This window comes from Marmota marmota, unplaced genomic scaffold (genome assembly GCF_001458135.2).
Source record: "Marmota marmota marmota unplaced genomic scaffold, marMar, whole genome shotgun sequence".
Lineage (NCBI taxonomy): Eukaryota > Metazoa > Chordata > Mammalia > Rodentia > Sciuridae > Marmota > Marmota marmota.
In genome coordinates this window covers 11,143,544-11,158,258 of record NW_026000211.1, presented here as the reverse complement: position 1 = coordinate 11,158,258, position 14,715 = coordinate 11,143,544, and the positions used below count along the sequence as shown (strand labels likewise).

Sequence of the window (14,715 nt, the reverse complement as noted above, 5' to 3'; positions counted from 1 at the left end):
AGAATAGACATGTGAAATATAAAGTCACTTTTTTTGGTATGGTAAAATACATTTTAATATGAAATTGTCAGGTTTTCCCATATGAAAGATTAATTTATTATTAAATATTTATGTGAGGTTAACATAAGAGCTTTACCATACAGAGTTATAAATTTTTATAGGAAACAAAGAAAATTTGTTGCTCTTTTGTACAGATTTTCAAATAGAATATGTTTTCCTTGTGGTCATAAACAAAAGTTTACTACTTTTATTTCTAAGATTTAAAAAAAAGTAGTTTAAGTTGCATTCAGGCCTTGTTTAGGTGACCTAGAATCATAGGCTTTTGTTTTAATCAGAAAAATGGCCCCTTTTACTTACCATTTCAGTCTAAAGCAAACCTCTTAACTCTGGTGTTGACAAGCATCAAAGAAATTTCCAGAATGACCTGATTTTTCTCAGTACTTGAGATTTTCTAATTTATTTTTCTAGTCAGTTTCAACAAATCATCTATACTTTTCCTTGTTCCTTTTTATGATATTGGCTCTTAATTGTAAAATGAGCAGCTGTAGTTTGTGAGTGGTGAATACATTTGGCAATTATTTTCAAGAAGATAGAGGAGAGACTTGTAGAAAAATTTCAGTGATCTTTTATCAGATAAAGACTTATGGAGCACCTGGCACTTTGCTATTTTTGCCTTTAGCAGATAATAATACATAATAAAATTATGCAGCAATGTAGGCTAGGCCTCTTGTACCAATCGTGGTCTCATATACTAGAAGCATACGAAGTTTCTTCCAGGTCTTGGCTCATAGAAAAATCAGACCTAAATTGACAAAAATGCATAGGTGATGTCTTTTAGTAAGGGTCACTGAATTTTAAGTTGTAAGTTGAAGTTTTTACTTCATTTCTTCATGGAGTGCCAGTGATTAACCCAAAAGAAAACTACAGAAAACGCAATGCTGGCATGATAGAGATTGTTTTAGGAAGGTAAGCAGGAAAGTCAGCAGATTCTTTCTGAAGGCAGGAGTTCCACTAAATTAATTAACAAAATTGTTTTACTTGGTCTAGATTTGAATTGCACAGTTCTAAGCAATATAGATGTACAGTTTCAAATAGAATTCATTGCAGTTTGACTCACAGTAGAGTCTAGACCTTCATTCAATTGTGATTGACTACCATGTGGAAAGAACTACTAGGCTTGAAACATGTATTTCAATAGCATTTCTGAAACCCTCATGTTATTCACTTAAAAATCTGGTTAGAAAGTCAGATTCCTTAAGAGCTTTATGATTTATTATTGTTCATGAATCAAATTTGAAGTTAGGTTTTTCTGGCACTAATAGTCTAAGATGATACTTTTTCCCATCTCAATAGAAGCTTTCTCCTCCCAACATCTCTACTACTTCTGGGCTCTCTGAACTTTGTTTACTTGCCTCTGACAGCAGAAGACTTGTAGCCAGTTAAAATTGACTACTGAAATAAGGCTGGGTGGAAGACCAGTGTAACCAGATAAAAACCATTTATGTATATCTGCAAGTCAAACATCTGCCCAATTTTCATTCCTATGGAAATTTGCAGTTTGCTAGATGGTATTATATCTTTGAAAGAGATAATCTTTTCCCTTGCTCTGAGCATGTGAGATGCTTCCTCTGGGTTGGAGCATCCTGCCTGGTGTTGTCTTCCCTAGTAACTCTTAGAGACAACTAGTGAACAAGCTTGTTCTCCTCCAGGACTTCAGGGGCACAAGGAGGTTTTGCAGTCCACTTTTAACCATCTTAAAAGGGAACTTATATTTTCAGTTTATAATGCTTCATGGAGAAATTAGTGCATAGTGTTACGCACAGTTAGTAATAAGCTTCAAAAAACAAATTTCTCAATTATTATCTATACAGATAAGAAGATAAGACAAATGGGCACCAATAAATATGTTGACTCCAGGAATGAGTGGTCATGCAAATTAAAAATAACATTCATGGCCAGGATTTAAAGATGGAATTCCTAGTTTATTCATCAAACATTTAGATCAGACTATATCTTAACCTATCCATTAACGAATGCCTTTTGAGAACTGAGTGTAAAATTTTAAAAAACTTCATGCAAACATTCTTCTTTCTCTTAAAAGACAAATCCGGGACACAGTGAACTGGATTTTCAGTGAGCAGATGTTGGTTTACTACATCAATGTTTTCCGGGATGCTTTTTGGCCAAATGGGAAATTGGCACCACCAACCACAATCAGAAGCAAAGCACAAAGTCAGGAAACAAAACAGAGAGCACAGCAAAAGCTACTTGAAAACATTCCAGGTGAGGCCTGGGATCTCAACCTGAGAGCTTAGAGATAAAAAGGGAATGTGAGCCCTATTAAGATCTTCTCATGAGGCTGGGGCTGTAGATCAGTGGCGGAGTGCTTGCCTCACATGTGTGTGGGACTGGGTTCAATCCTCAGCACTACATATAAATAAGTAAAAACATAAAGATCCATTGATGACTAAAAAAAATTTAAAAAACAAACAAAAGATGTTTTTTATTTATATCTCTCAGGAAACATTATTTGCAATTTTTTAAACATTATTGTACTTTTAAAAGCCATTTTTTGTCATTTGTTAATTCATACTGAGAATCTTAAGTTTTAACTAGAGAAATGTTTTAGAGCAAATAGTAAATTTTGTGCTTTAGTAGAGGTCAGGCTAAAGTGTACTGTAAAATTTTAGGAGTATTAAAAATATATTGATTTTAATTGTTTAAACTAGTAGTGGCAGTATATTACAACTGTAGTTTTTTTTTTTTTTATAAATGCCTTATATTGAAAATTCTAAATAAACTTTTTTTTAAATATTTGAGAGAACTGACCATTCCTAATGCTTCAGTGCCTTTGTTTACTATGTATGTATCATGTGATATATTCATTGTGCACATTATCAATAGCAACACAGAATCAAAACTTAGTTTTTCAGGGCTGGCCATATAGCTTAATGGTAGAGTAGTTACCTAGCATACACAAAACCCTGGGTTCAATCCCCAGCACTGCAAAAAATTTTTAAAAAATACTTAATTTTTCAGATACACTCCAGAGCCTTGTTGGACAACAAAATGCCCGCCATGGTATAATAAAAATATTCAAGGCACTGCAAGAAACAAGAGCCAATAAGCATCTGTTATATGTGAGTAAATTAAAGTCTACCAGAAAAACTAAGCACTTCTGGGATTTTATATTTCTGTTCACATATTGGAGTAGATTTTAATCCATTACATTCTATTTCTTCTTCCTTCTAACTCTCAACCCATGTTTTCTGCTTCATTTTTGTTTCTATCTCTTCATTTGGTGAAAAAGAATAAAAGTGCCCCCCAGTGCTTACAGCATTCTCAGCCTTATATTCTAGCTGTCTCTCCTGACTTTTGATGCAATATTTCTGCCTCCTCTGTTTTCTTTTTCTTTTTTTTTAACTTTTTAAAAATTTCTTACGTACATGACAATAGTGGAATGCATTACAAACATAATTATCCATTCACAACACCATTTTTCGTAACTCTGTATATAAAGTATGTTCACGCAAAATTATGCCATTATACATGAGATCTCTTATTATTTTTTTTGCATTACAATTCTTAATACACCTTTATACCACAATTTATCATATCTCTGATTGTATATAAAGTATGTTGACACCAAATTCACATCTTCATACATGTATTTTGTATAATGATGAGGGTCTCCTTCCACCATCCATGCTATTCCCCTTCTCCCTCCCGTTCCCTCCCACCCCTATTCCCTATCTGAGATAATCTTCCTCCCTTGCTCTCCCTCCCAACTCCTCTGTTTTCTTAACTTCAGTAAATCAAATTTTGACCAGTCACTATTACCAATATTAAATATTGTTGATTTATTTGACATGGTTAATAAGTCATAAAATAATCAAGTTTATATAATATTAATTCCTTTGGTTTGAGAGTCACTTGTTTACTGAGAATAATCTCAGAATTAAACTTAGACTTTTCTCTTAAGACATAGATATTTATTTTGAGGAAACCCTTGGAGTAAAAACATACCTTTCTACTTTTTCCCCTTCTTTCTCGGTACAGGTGTTGATGGAGTTGCTGCTAATTGAACTGTGTCCTGAGCTGAAAACTCATTTAGATCAACTTAAAGCTGGTCGAGTTTGAGACTGCACAAATAAACCACCAGAGAAATGTCTGTAATAATAGACATGAAACATTTTCCTCTTTTCCACAGAGGGTCTGACTGAGAACATATTGATTTTTATTTTCGTTACCTCCCTCTAGTTTTATGTGAAATAAGCAGAATTGGGGGGAGGGGTCTTGATGCTGTGGTAGGCAACAGGAAAAAAAGAAAACCTGTTTATTAATTTTTAAGTAATAAAAATACTTTCAAAAGTTCAACAATACTGATTGAAATACAAATGTTAATATGTGATAAGAAGCTAGGAAATATTTTAAATATTTATGAAAACAATTTTGTTTTAAAATGAACTATGAATATTGTACAGCTAATTTCCTCACTGAGGATTCTGAACATTCCTATGTTATTTCATGTGTACTGAAGAACATTGTTGTGCAATGCTTTGTGTAAAGTTATTGTGAAAATTTTATTGTCTTTATTTTTACCAAAGATTTCCCATAGTTTGAAGCATTTGAAGCAATAAAATATAAAAAATGAATCACAATGCTTTATATTTAAGATGCATATCTCAGAGAGATTGAAACATGTGGGGCAGTCTACATATTTATTGAGTGCCTTTTTTTCTAGACACAGAATTAATGTGAAACCTATGACTTATAATGCATAAAAAGAGCCAAATTAGTGTTTTAATGAGGCATTAGGGAGGTAAGATGTGAGCTGAACCAGGAGGCAATTAAGATAGAGAGACAGGAGTGAAGTTCCTTCAAGGAGTTTAGGAACCTGATAATCATCAAATCTTAGAACTACAGCAGGGCTTTAGGGGAGATTCAGAGTACATATTTTGTTTTGTTATTGATAGTGGGACCATGGACAAATCAATCAATTTTCTTGGGCTCCGTCATCTATTAGGGAGTGATAATAAAATGTCTTCTCCCTAATCTTTAGAACTATTGAAAACAAACAAAAAGGTACAAGTTCAGTTTAAATCCATAAAATAAGAAACAAGTTCTGAAAGATAAATGATTGAAACCTAGTACACTAGATTTTATCTTTGAGACTCTTCTAATTAATCTCTTTGATCCTTTTTTTCAAATGAAAATATTTGACATTTCAGGAAAACCCAAAGTTGGCTACTTACAACATAAGAATTATCCTTCAAAGGGATGTTGAAAAGAACATTTAAAATACATCCAGGGGTGAGAAGTAATATGAGATTGCTAAACCCAAAGAACTCATATAACACAGTGACTGGAAATGTCTGTCCTATGTATAACTCTATGTGATTATTTAAACTGTAGTTGTTAAGTTTATACTGCAAATGACAAAAAAGTTTTGATATCTCAACATTTATTACTAATTCTTATTTTTTCACATGATATCAGTTATAATGGGTCTTACAGAAGTTTTAGAGTAATATTCTAGAAGCCTCAGCTCACTTGAGTTAAACTAACTCTACTCACAGGTTAAGGTATATACATATCACTGTTTGCGGCACTAGTAGTTCGTAAGTAAGTGCCAGGTCATCCGCCTTCTGGTAACTACAGTGAACTGAATTTTTAAATTCTATGTTGGGTTCACATTTAGGCATAACATTTTACTACACATGACACATTATATCCTTACATTTGGGCTTTCTGAAGCCTGTTTCTTCGTTTTTGCTGGCTGTTTGAGTACTGGAGATCAAATCCAGGGCCCCGTGGGTGGAAACCAAGTGCTTTTCCAGCCCTGAGGTCTATGTTTTAATGGCAGTTTAAAAAGTGGTCGTTACTTTGGGTTGAAGAAAGATAGTAGATTTATTAAATGTGCCATGGATTCAGCATTTACTTCTTTATTATGTCCCTAGTTTAAGACCAGCCTGAGCAACACAGTGAGAACCAGTCCCTGTTTGAAGATTCTTGAGGAAAAGTTTTAGGAACCAGATTAAGTGTGGAGAAGAGAATACTGGTTGGGAATTTGGATCTTCATATGGTTGAAGGAATATTGTATGGATGGGATTAAAGGTTGCAAACCAAGTTTATATTGTAGAAAAGATTTAAGTGAGATGTTTTGAAATCTTGTAATGAACTTGAGACATTGAACAGTGTTACTGGGATCTCATAAAGTATTCAGTAGTGATATGAACATGAGTTTCAAGGATGGTTTAAGTGTATAATTTTTGATATACAAAACATGACTGAGATATCTCACAGACCTAAATTTCCTCCTGAAATTTCTTCCCTTTATCTAAAGACAAAATAGAATTCAAGAAATACAAGCAAGTCACAGCATAAAACAAGAGCAAGTTATTTTCTGCTGTGTAACAGTTCTAGTGATTGATTGTCACATATGTAATTAATTCCATTTTTCCATTACTAAGAGGAGATCTTGTTTAAATCCACTAATGGAAAGAATGTTGTGATTTATAAAAATAAAGGCATATTAATTTATTATGTTAACAAAAAAGGGATAATTAAGGTATCTTTAAGACATATTTCAACATATTTGTTTCACAATATATTTGAGGTTGCTATACAAAAAAGTTGCTATACAACTTTTTTTATTTTGGCCCAGGGGATCAAATCCAGCTACATCCCCAGCCCTTTTTATTTTTTATTTTCAGACAGGGTCTCGCTAAGTTGAGGGCCTTGTTAAGTTGCTGAGGCTGGCCTCGAACTTTTGATTCTCTTGCCTCAGCCTCCCGCATCACTGGGACTACAGGTGTGTGTCACCAGGCCCAGCACTATACAATCTTATGGATATGAATCTTACTATTCTTACTGTCACCATTTGCTTTCATAGATATAACTGACAGAAAGACTTGCTCATGGAGTTTTAAAACAAAATTTAGATATAATTCTTGTATAATTAGGTGATTTGATGAGTTCTTTCTCACATTTTATTGTGCATTGAATGTATCTGTTTTCAAAATGTAAAATGTGTTGAAAGACCAAGAAGCATCTTGCTTTAATGAATTATCTTATGAATATTCATCAGGGATGTAGTAATGGTGTTGCACATTAAAAAGATCTTTGAGGTAATATTTGGAGGAACAAAATTCCAAGCAATTTTCTTAGACCCTCTCTTTTAAAAGTTTATAATAAGTCAATTATTTTAAAAAATATTTTTAGCTTTAATAACTTCAGAAGTAGAAATGCTATATATCAAAAATGTTATTTGAAAATCTAATTCTTTACATTTCTTTGGCCCTTATTTTGTGAATTTAAAATTTTTTCATGACTGAAACAAAAAATTCAAATTAACAATGTGCTATTCAAAATTCACAAAACTAAGCACCAAAGAAATTTAAAGAAACTTTCAAATGGTGTTTTAAAATAAGCTTGTAGCATTTATGATTTGGAACTTATTAACTAGAACTGCTAAATCTTTAAGACACTGTGTATGTAAGAAAGGAAAAAGACATTTGCTTTAAGGAATAGCTTCAAATTTAATATGGTCTAGGCTACGCTATAGGTTAAGAGGTGGACTCTGAGGACTCTTCCAGCAATTTGATCCTGTGGCTAGGTTTCTGGTTGCAAAAATTAGAGAATACAAATTCAAGAACAAAGGTAACATATCATCTGTAAAATACCCAGGATAATATAACTGGGGATGCAGAAAATAACATACATAGCTGCCATAAAAATATACACATTATATGGAGTTAGGATTGACGATCTTTGATGAAATGCACTGTGGTCTAAATTCTTTGATGAATAACTAAAGAGTGAAGTTCATCTGCCATTGCCGGATTCAGACGACAAGCCTTAAAATCAAAAGGAGCCAGTCATTAAATGTATTCTAATTGTTTGAGTCTGTCTTCTTTTTTTAATGAATAGTAAAGAAAGTACAATGAGTATCAAGGAAATTTCTTAACCTTTTCTATTCTGTATTTCTTACTAGAAATAAAGGAATTTAAAATCTAACACATGCAAAATAGATCATGCTCAAAATATCCACTTTTGGGTCTGGGGTTGTGGCTCAGCAGTAGAGTGCTCACCTAGCACAGGAGAGGCCCTGGGTTCAATCCCCTCAGCACCACATAAAAATTAATTAATTAATTAATGATATTGTATCCAACTACAACTAAAAAATAAATATCTTTTAAAAATATCCACTTATCATTTGAAAGAGAGAAAATTTTATCAGGGCCAAGGAAAATTTTTGATATATGTACCTTGCTGGTGGGACTGCAAAATGGTGCAGCCAATATGGAAGGCAGTATGGAGATTCCTTGGAAAACTTGGAGTGGAACCACCTTTTGACCCAGCTATCCCACTCCTCGGTCTATACTCAAAGGACTTAAAAACAGCATACTACAGGGACATAGCCACATCAGTGTTTATTGCAGAATGTCAGGAATTTGGGAGAGAGATCAAAGGTTATCCTGTCCAACACTCCCCACCTCCCCCACCCCCACCCCCACTCTGTGCAGAAATTTTCCTTTCAGTACCAGGGAAATTGGTCACTAGCTTCTGGTGGCAGGAGGTGACTTATAAGGAAAACTTTTGTTTTTGTTTCCTGTTTCAGTTGTGTCAGGCAAGGGTCTCATGACCTTAGGTCTTGCTTTCCCTGTGTCCTCCTGCCCTGCCCTCACAGTACTGCCTTACCTTTTTCCATAATACAAGAACCTTGTCTCTGGTTGCTTCTTCCCACGTACCTTTTCTTTAGGACACTTTATTAGTTCAGTGAGATCACTTCAGCACACCTCCCCACATACACACTGCCATATCCTTTTGCTCTGAATAAAACATTCTTCATTTCTATTCCAATGCCTCATATGACATGGTTAAACCAGACCCTGTACTGGTTTACTGCCTCTAAATTTTCTCCATTCCATCAGTATCTCCCATGGTAAATACAATAGCAAAAATGGACACTTCATTCTGAATATGGAATATGGTCTTTGTGTGTGTGTGTGTGTGTGTGTGTACTAGGGATTGAAACAAGGGCATTTTACCACTGAGCTACAAACCCATGGTCCTCTTTATTTTTCTTCCTCTTTTCTCAGCCTCCCAAGTTGTTGGGATTACAGGTGTGCACCATCACACTCAGCTTAAAGGTGGTCTTATTGCAAAATAATGGGATGATCACCTCTCCATCATGTGGAAAAGAGTTCTAACATTGCAATATTTGGTTTGCTGACTTTTCAGGATGTATATACCACATTTCAAGATATTTTTACCCAGAATTTTCTCTGCTTATATTAATTTAGAAAGAATACCAAGTGAGGATAGTCTAAAACCTAAAATGGACTTGGTTTGGAAATCAGAATAATGCAGAAAGCATTTATATTTTCTAAGTTAACAAAGACAACTTTATATTTTCTTCAAGCTTACTTTAGAATAATATAGTCTAGCTGTTTCTTCATCTTTTGCGATGCCCAGGCCAAGCTGAAGACACCGTGCGTGGTAGAAGGATGCCATGGCCATGCCTCTGTTGATGAATTCTGGGAGACAGTCTGTGACCTGGGCTATTATGGAGATGTCATGAGTCTCATCATAGTCAGCAATCCTGATAGGATGTTAAATTGTGAAGTTAAAAAAAAAAAAAAACATCAGCTATGGTTTACATTTTTACAAAATGACATGTCTAGAAATTGTCCTTGTAGTCAAAGTGATGTTTCATTGTTCTTTGCAAACTAGGTAGTCTGACGAATAGTCATGTGTTATTATCATCACCTGATACTGGGGGAATGTAAGCTAATTAAAGAGGTTACAGTTTCCCTATGACCTTACTCTTTAGGTTTAATAGCCATTAGAAAAAGATTGTACTTTTCTCATGATATTAAAATAAAATTTCTAGATAGTAATTTTCTCATAATATTTTAAGCTTAAAATAGGACCAGAAACTACTTTTAAAAGCTAGCATATCTGTTTTCTTTAAAAGTGGGAAATAAAAAGGCGATCTTTTGTAAACCAGAGGCAAATATGGAAAATCATGTGACCATAATATCTAGTCAACTCCATGCTATTTACAATGTTAGAGAGATTAGAAATGGGGAAGATAATGGAAAGTTCCACAGATTTTTAAGGAGTAATTTAGTCTTAATTGGGATGGGCATGTGCTCAGGGACACTGGAGGTCACCCAAAGCTTTAAGTAGCTGCTTCCTGAAAGCTAAGATGGGAGAGGGGAGAAGCAGGTCCTTCCTGCTTTCATCTCTTCATCACTGTCTCTCACTTGGGCTGTGGGTGAAGGGAGACCTTGGGCTCTGTGGAACTGCATGATCGTGAAATGCATCAGCAGATGCATAGTCTGCTGACCACTTGAGAACATGCATTTTTCCTTGTACGTTGCTTTTGTATAGTATGTAGAAAAGTGTGTGTGGAGCCTTATGGGAAAAATTCCCATATATTTTATAAGGGCGTCAGTCTTATAACTACTGTTTCATTTTATAATCATGAAGTTGTATTTTGATTGTGCAGTAACAACTTCATGACTGAGGAACACAAGGAGTAATTTAAACTTAATTAGCAGACATTTTTTGATGCATTGATCTGTTATTTTAAATGCACGATTTTTATAATTCTGCTGTAAAAGTATTTTCTTATTACAAATAAACCAATTAATGTTTTAAAAAGCTACAGCACTGAAATCCTGAAGATAAGGGCATAGGATTGTGTTATTCAGTATGGTAGCCACTAGCCCTGTGTAGCTTTTTTTTTTTATTAAAACTAAATCAAATTTAAATTTTCAGTTCTAGATTACATTAGATTCATTTTAAGTGCTCAGTAGCTATTCCTAGCATTGTAGAAAGTTCTAATGAACAGATCTAGCCTAGCATAGAACATCTAGTTTTTTGTTTTTTTTTTTTTTGGTGATTTGGGAGGTGGAGTTTTTGTCTTTCTGCATTGGCCAGACTGGCCTCAAACTTGCTATCCTGCTTCAGCCTCCCAAGTAGCTGGGGTTAGGATGGGTGTGCTCTACCACACAGAGTTTACTGAAATACTTTCATCCAGAATCTTACTGCTGCTGTTTGAATATGTCCCCTGCAAAATTCAGGTGTTGCTAAGATGACATTCTTTAAGAAGTGACTGGATCACAAGGGCTCTTCCCTCATGAATGAGATTAAAGCTCTTAGGATGCTTCACACAGCTTTCATATTCCACTACATGAAAACAGCATACGTCCCATCCCTTCCCCAGGATGAGGCCCTCCTTAACCAACTGAACTTGCGGCATCTCTGTTGGGTTTCCTAGCCTCCAGAACTGTGAGAAACAGATTTGTATTCATTATAAAGTATCTAGTCTGTGGTGTTCTATTGTAACAACACAAAATGGATTGAGACAGTCACCTTTTGGAAAATGTGATACACTTTGTAAAAAATTTCATCTTATAGTAATACTGCACGAGATTCCCTTGAGCATAGACATTCCCACGTTCTGCTGCTTCTTTTAAGCAGTGCAGCGCAGCTTCAGTATCCTGGCGGATGCCATGTCCATAAAGGTACATGAGACCAAGAGCACCCTGGGACTCCAGGTTTCCATTGCCACATGCTTCTGAATGCCAATAAAATGCCTAAGAAGGAGCACAAGTTGATCATTTTATTAACAATTTGAAATTTTAAGGGGATCCTAGAAAGAAAAGGCTAATTGTAAAATAGTATGATAGAACATTCATCTTTAGGAAGTAGTTCTAGCCCCTTGAATGTATGGCACACAAGCACTGAATGCACAGGCCAGCAAGAGTTCTCTCCACCTCGTACTGGTGACGACACAGGCAAGAATGGCTAACAGGGGAGGATCAGCTGGCATTGTTTCAGGCTTCAAACTTTCCAGAGTAAGGATCAAGATGGTGTAAAATCAGAAGTGAAAGGCTTGAGGACACCTGCAATGAGTCTCCTAAGGGAGAGAAGAGCTGCTGACACTAAGGAAAAGTTAGAGCCACAGCCGGGTGGTAGAGAAGGCAGCTGCCAAGATCAAAGACTACTGAGGTTGGAAGCTGTATGTGGTCTCAAGCGCATTTGCTTGATGCTCTATTATGGTGAATTTGAATTACTTTAAAAATCTACCTACAAGTGGCTCCTCAGTTATCTGAGGATAGTCTTAGTTGTTATCTGCCTCTTACTAATTTGCCATTCATTTCTCTCATAGAAGCAGAAGTCAGTTCTCCCTGTAGAATTTCTTGGACAATGTTCCCATCATTGATGATGAAGAGATTATGTTTCTGTGAAAAACTTAAATGGATTTACCTTTTAATTCTTGATATATTTTACTTAGTTTCATTGATTATTTCCTCAAATCAAAGGTGATATTATTTATTCACACTTAAGAGAATCTGGGCATTAATTTCAGGACCATTATAGCTTTTATAATGTTATGCTTTATATATGTAACTTTATACAAAATACTCTCACCTCTAAATACTCTCTCCTATGGTAGAAATAGGGAAAACAGCATTTACAGATGAGTAAAAGGTATGAGATGAGCGTTGAGATCCTAAAATATGAACTTTCTTTACATCTTAAAGGAAATGCAAGACACATTTGACACTACACACTTATTCCCCACTGTTCTCTCAAAAAAGAATGAAGCAAATATGAATCTAAATGTAATGCTAGCATTAAAAAAGAAGAAGAAAGGGAATGTTACCTTTTCTAACTCTTTGGGTTCTTTTGTTGAGTAATATAATCCTAGGATACACTGAGCCTTCACACTAGCTTTTGGATTTCCATTGTCTGCAGCAAAAAGCCACAGTCTAAAAGAGAAAGCAAGGTGAGTTACTCCCTGTTTCAGCATTTCAGTAAAACAAAATCTTGTTTCCAGGTACAATTACCTTTCAGCTTCCTCATCTGATCGTTTAACACCTTTTCCTTCATAATAAGCTCTTCCGAGGTTGTAAGCAGCAGCAAATTTTAAGTGTCTTGCTTTGGGACATGGAGAATCAACAATTTTCTTCATATATTCCACTCCTTTTTCCTTCCACAAAGGAAAAGAACAAACAAAATCTAGTTTTTAGTTTTACCCAAACTGAGTTTTTCTCCCAATAGCACACAATGTTCGCTCTTGGACATGATGTTTGACGTCAGAGATCTCAGCCTAAGGGGTATGATTGCTTTGGATTCTTAAAGGGTAGAGATAAGATAGGAAAGAATGTTTAAAAATACATCTCTACTCAGGCATTACCAGGAGCTCTGGGATATAAGAAATCTATTAAAAATATATAAATATATATATTTTGGTTGTCAATGGACTTTATTGTGTTTATATGCAGTGCTGAGAATGAAACCCAGTGCCTTTCACACATGCTATTGCAAGCGCTGTACCACTAATCCACAACCCCAGCCCTGAAATCTTCATTTTTACAGCTTCCAGAATTGCATTAGTCTTAATATGCGTTGCATTTTCCTCTCCTCCCTCCCACTTTGTACCCCTGGTCCTGAAACAGCACTTACCAAAAGTAACTAACATTTACCAAAGTACAAGAATAGCCAGTAACTTCTTTCACATTATTTAATGAGTCTTTTTTAGTTATACATAACAGTAGAATCCATTTTGGTAAAATTATATAAGTATGGCATAAATCTTATTCATATCAGGGCCCCATTCTTGTAGGTATACATGATAGTGGGATTCACTTAGGTATTTTCATACAGATAAATAGGAAAATTATGTCAGATTCATTCCACTGTCTTTCCTATTCATATGCCCCCTCCCTTCCCTTCATTCCTCTATATCTAATCTACTGAACTTCTCTTCTTCCCCTCCCCACCTTTATTGTGGTTTAGCTTTCACATATCAGTGAAAATATTCCAATTTGGGGTTTTTTGGGATTGGCTTATTTCACTTAGCACAACAGTCTCCAGATCCATCAATTTACTCGCAAATGTCATAAAGTTGTTCGTCTTTATGGCTGTGTAATATTCTATTGCATGTATATATACCACAATTTCCTTATCCATTCATCTGTTAAAGGGCACATAGTTTGGCTCCACAGCTTAGGTATTGTGATTTATGCTGCTATAAATATCATTGAAGTGGCTGCGTCACTGTGGAATGCTGATTTAAAATCCTTTGGATATATACTGAGGAGTGGGATGACTGGGTCAAATGGTAGTTCCATTCCTAATTTTTTGAGAACTCTCCATAATGCTTTGCAAAGTGATTGCACCAATTTGCAGTCCCTGACTTTGCAATGACTGACTTCAAGGAGCAATAAAGAAGGTCAAGACTTTAGAGTAACATATTTAAAATGCAGAAAAAATATTGTTAACTAGAAAAATAATTAGTCACAACTGAAGGCAAATTAAAGACATTTTCCAATAATCAATATTGGAGATAATTCTGAACCTGGAGACCTGTATTACAAAAAATGCCCTTTAGAGGAAGTCCAAGGTTCCACTTCCCCCAAAGAAGTGGGGAATGATGCCAGATGGCAAATCTTGATAGAAGAAATGAGCATCCAATATGGTAAATACGTAGCAAATATCAAAGAACACACACAGAGACACACTAAATACACATGTGTAGATAGTGAGATTGTTTTTCAAAAGATTTGTGACTAACCCAAAAATTATTTTTGAGGTAATAGAATTGTAGCTGAAATATTTTGAAGTTGATAGCATTATTAATATAACACACATACCACAGCAAATAACACCAAGGTTGGAGGGTGTTAAATA

At 35.0% G+C, this 14,715-nt stretch overlaps 2 protein-coding genes across 11 annotated transcripts in view; one reads left to right on the top strand and one right to left on the bottom strand.

Annotated features, from left to right (window-relative positions):
• Snx25 (sorting nexin 25) overlaps positions 1-4,655 on the top strand; it is a 130,448-nt gene extending 125,793 nt beyond the window's left edge. For 4 of the 5 annotated variants that reach the window (XM_015486148.2, XM_048791887.1, XM_015486147.2 and 1 more), the window contains 3 exons: positions 2,102-2,283; positions 3,040-3,140; positions 4,060-4,655. In XM_015486148.2, the coding sequence (XP_015341634.2) occupies positions 2,102-2,283; positions 3,040-3,140; positions 4,060-4,140 (364 nt within the window). In that variant the 3' untranslated portion in view covers positions 4,141-4,655. Of the gene's footprint in view, positions 1-2,101; positions 2,284-3,039; positions 3,141-4,059 lie in introns of those variants that run through there. The other variant, XR_007343372.1, reaches the window with a different exon arrangement.
• A 2,866-nt stretch (positions 4,656-7,521) lies between these two features.
• Positions 7,522-14,715, bottom strand: part of LOC107142663 (LRP2 binding protein) — a 38,515-nt gene continuing 31,321 nt past the window's right edge. For all 6 annotated transcript variants that reach the window (XM_048791895.1, XM_048791894.1, XM_048791898.1 and 3 more), the window contains 5 exons: positions 12,870-13,012; positions 12,686-12,791; positions 11,389-11,612; positions 9,433-9,607; positions 7,522-7,859 (listed from right to left, as the gene is read on the bottom strand). In XM_048791895.1, coding sequence (XP_048647852.1) covers positions 7,794-7,859; positions 9,433-9,607; positions 11,389-11,612; positions 12,686-12,791; positions 12,870-13,012 — 714 coding nt within the window. In that variant the 3' untranslated portion in view covers positions 7,522-7,793. The remainder of the gene's footprint in view (positions 7,860-9,432; positions 9,608-11,388; positions 11,613-12,685; positions 12,792-12,869; positions 13,013-14,715) is intronic.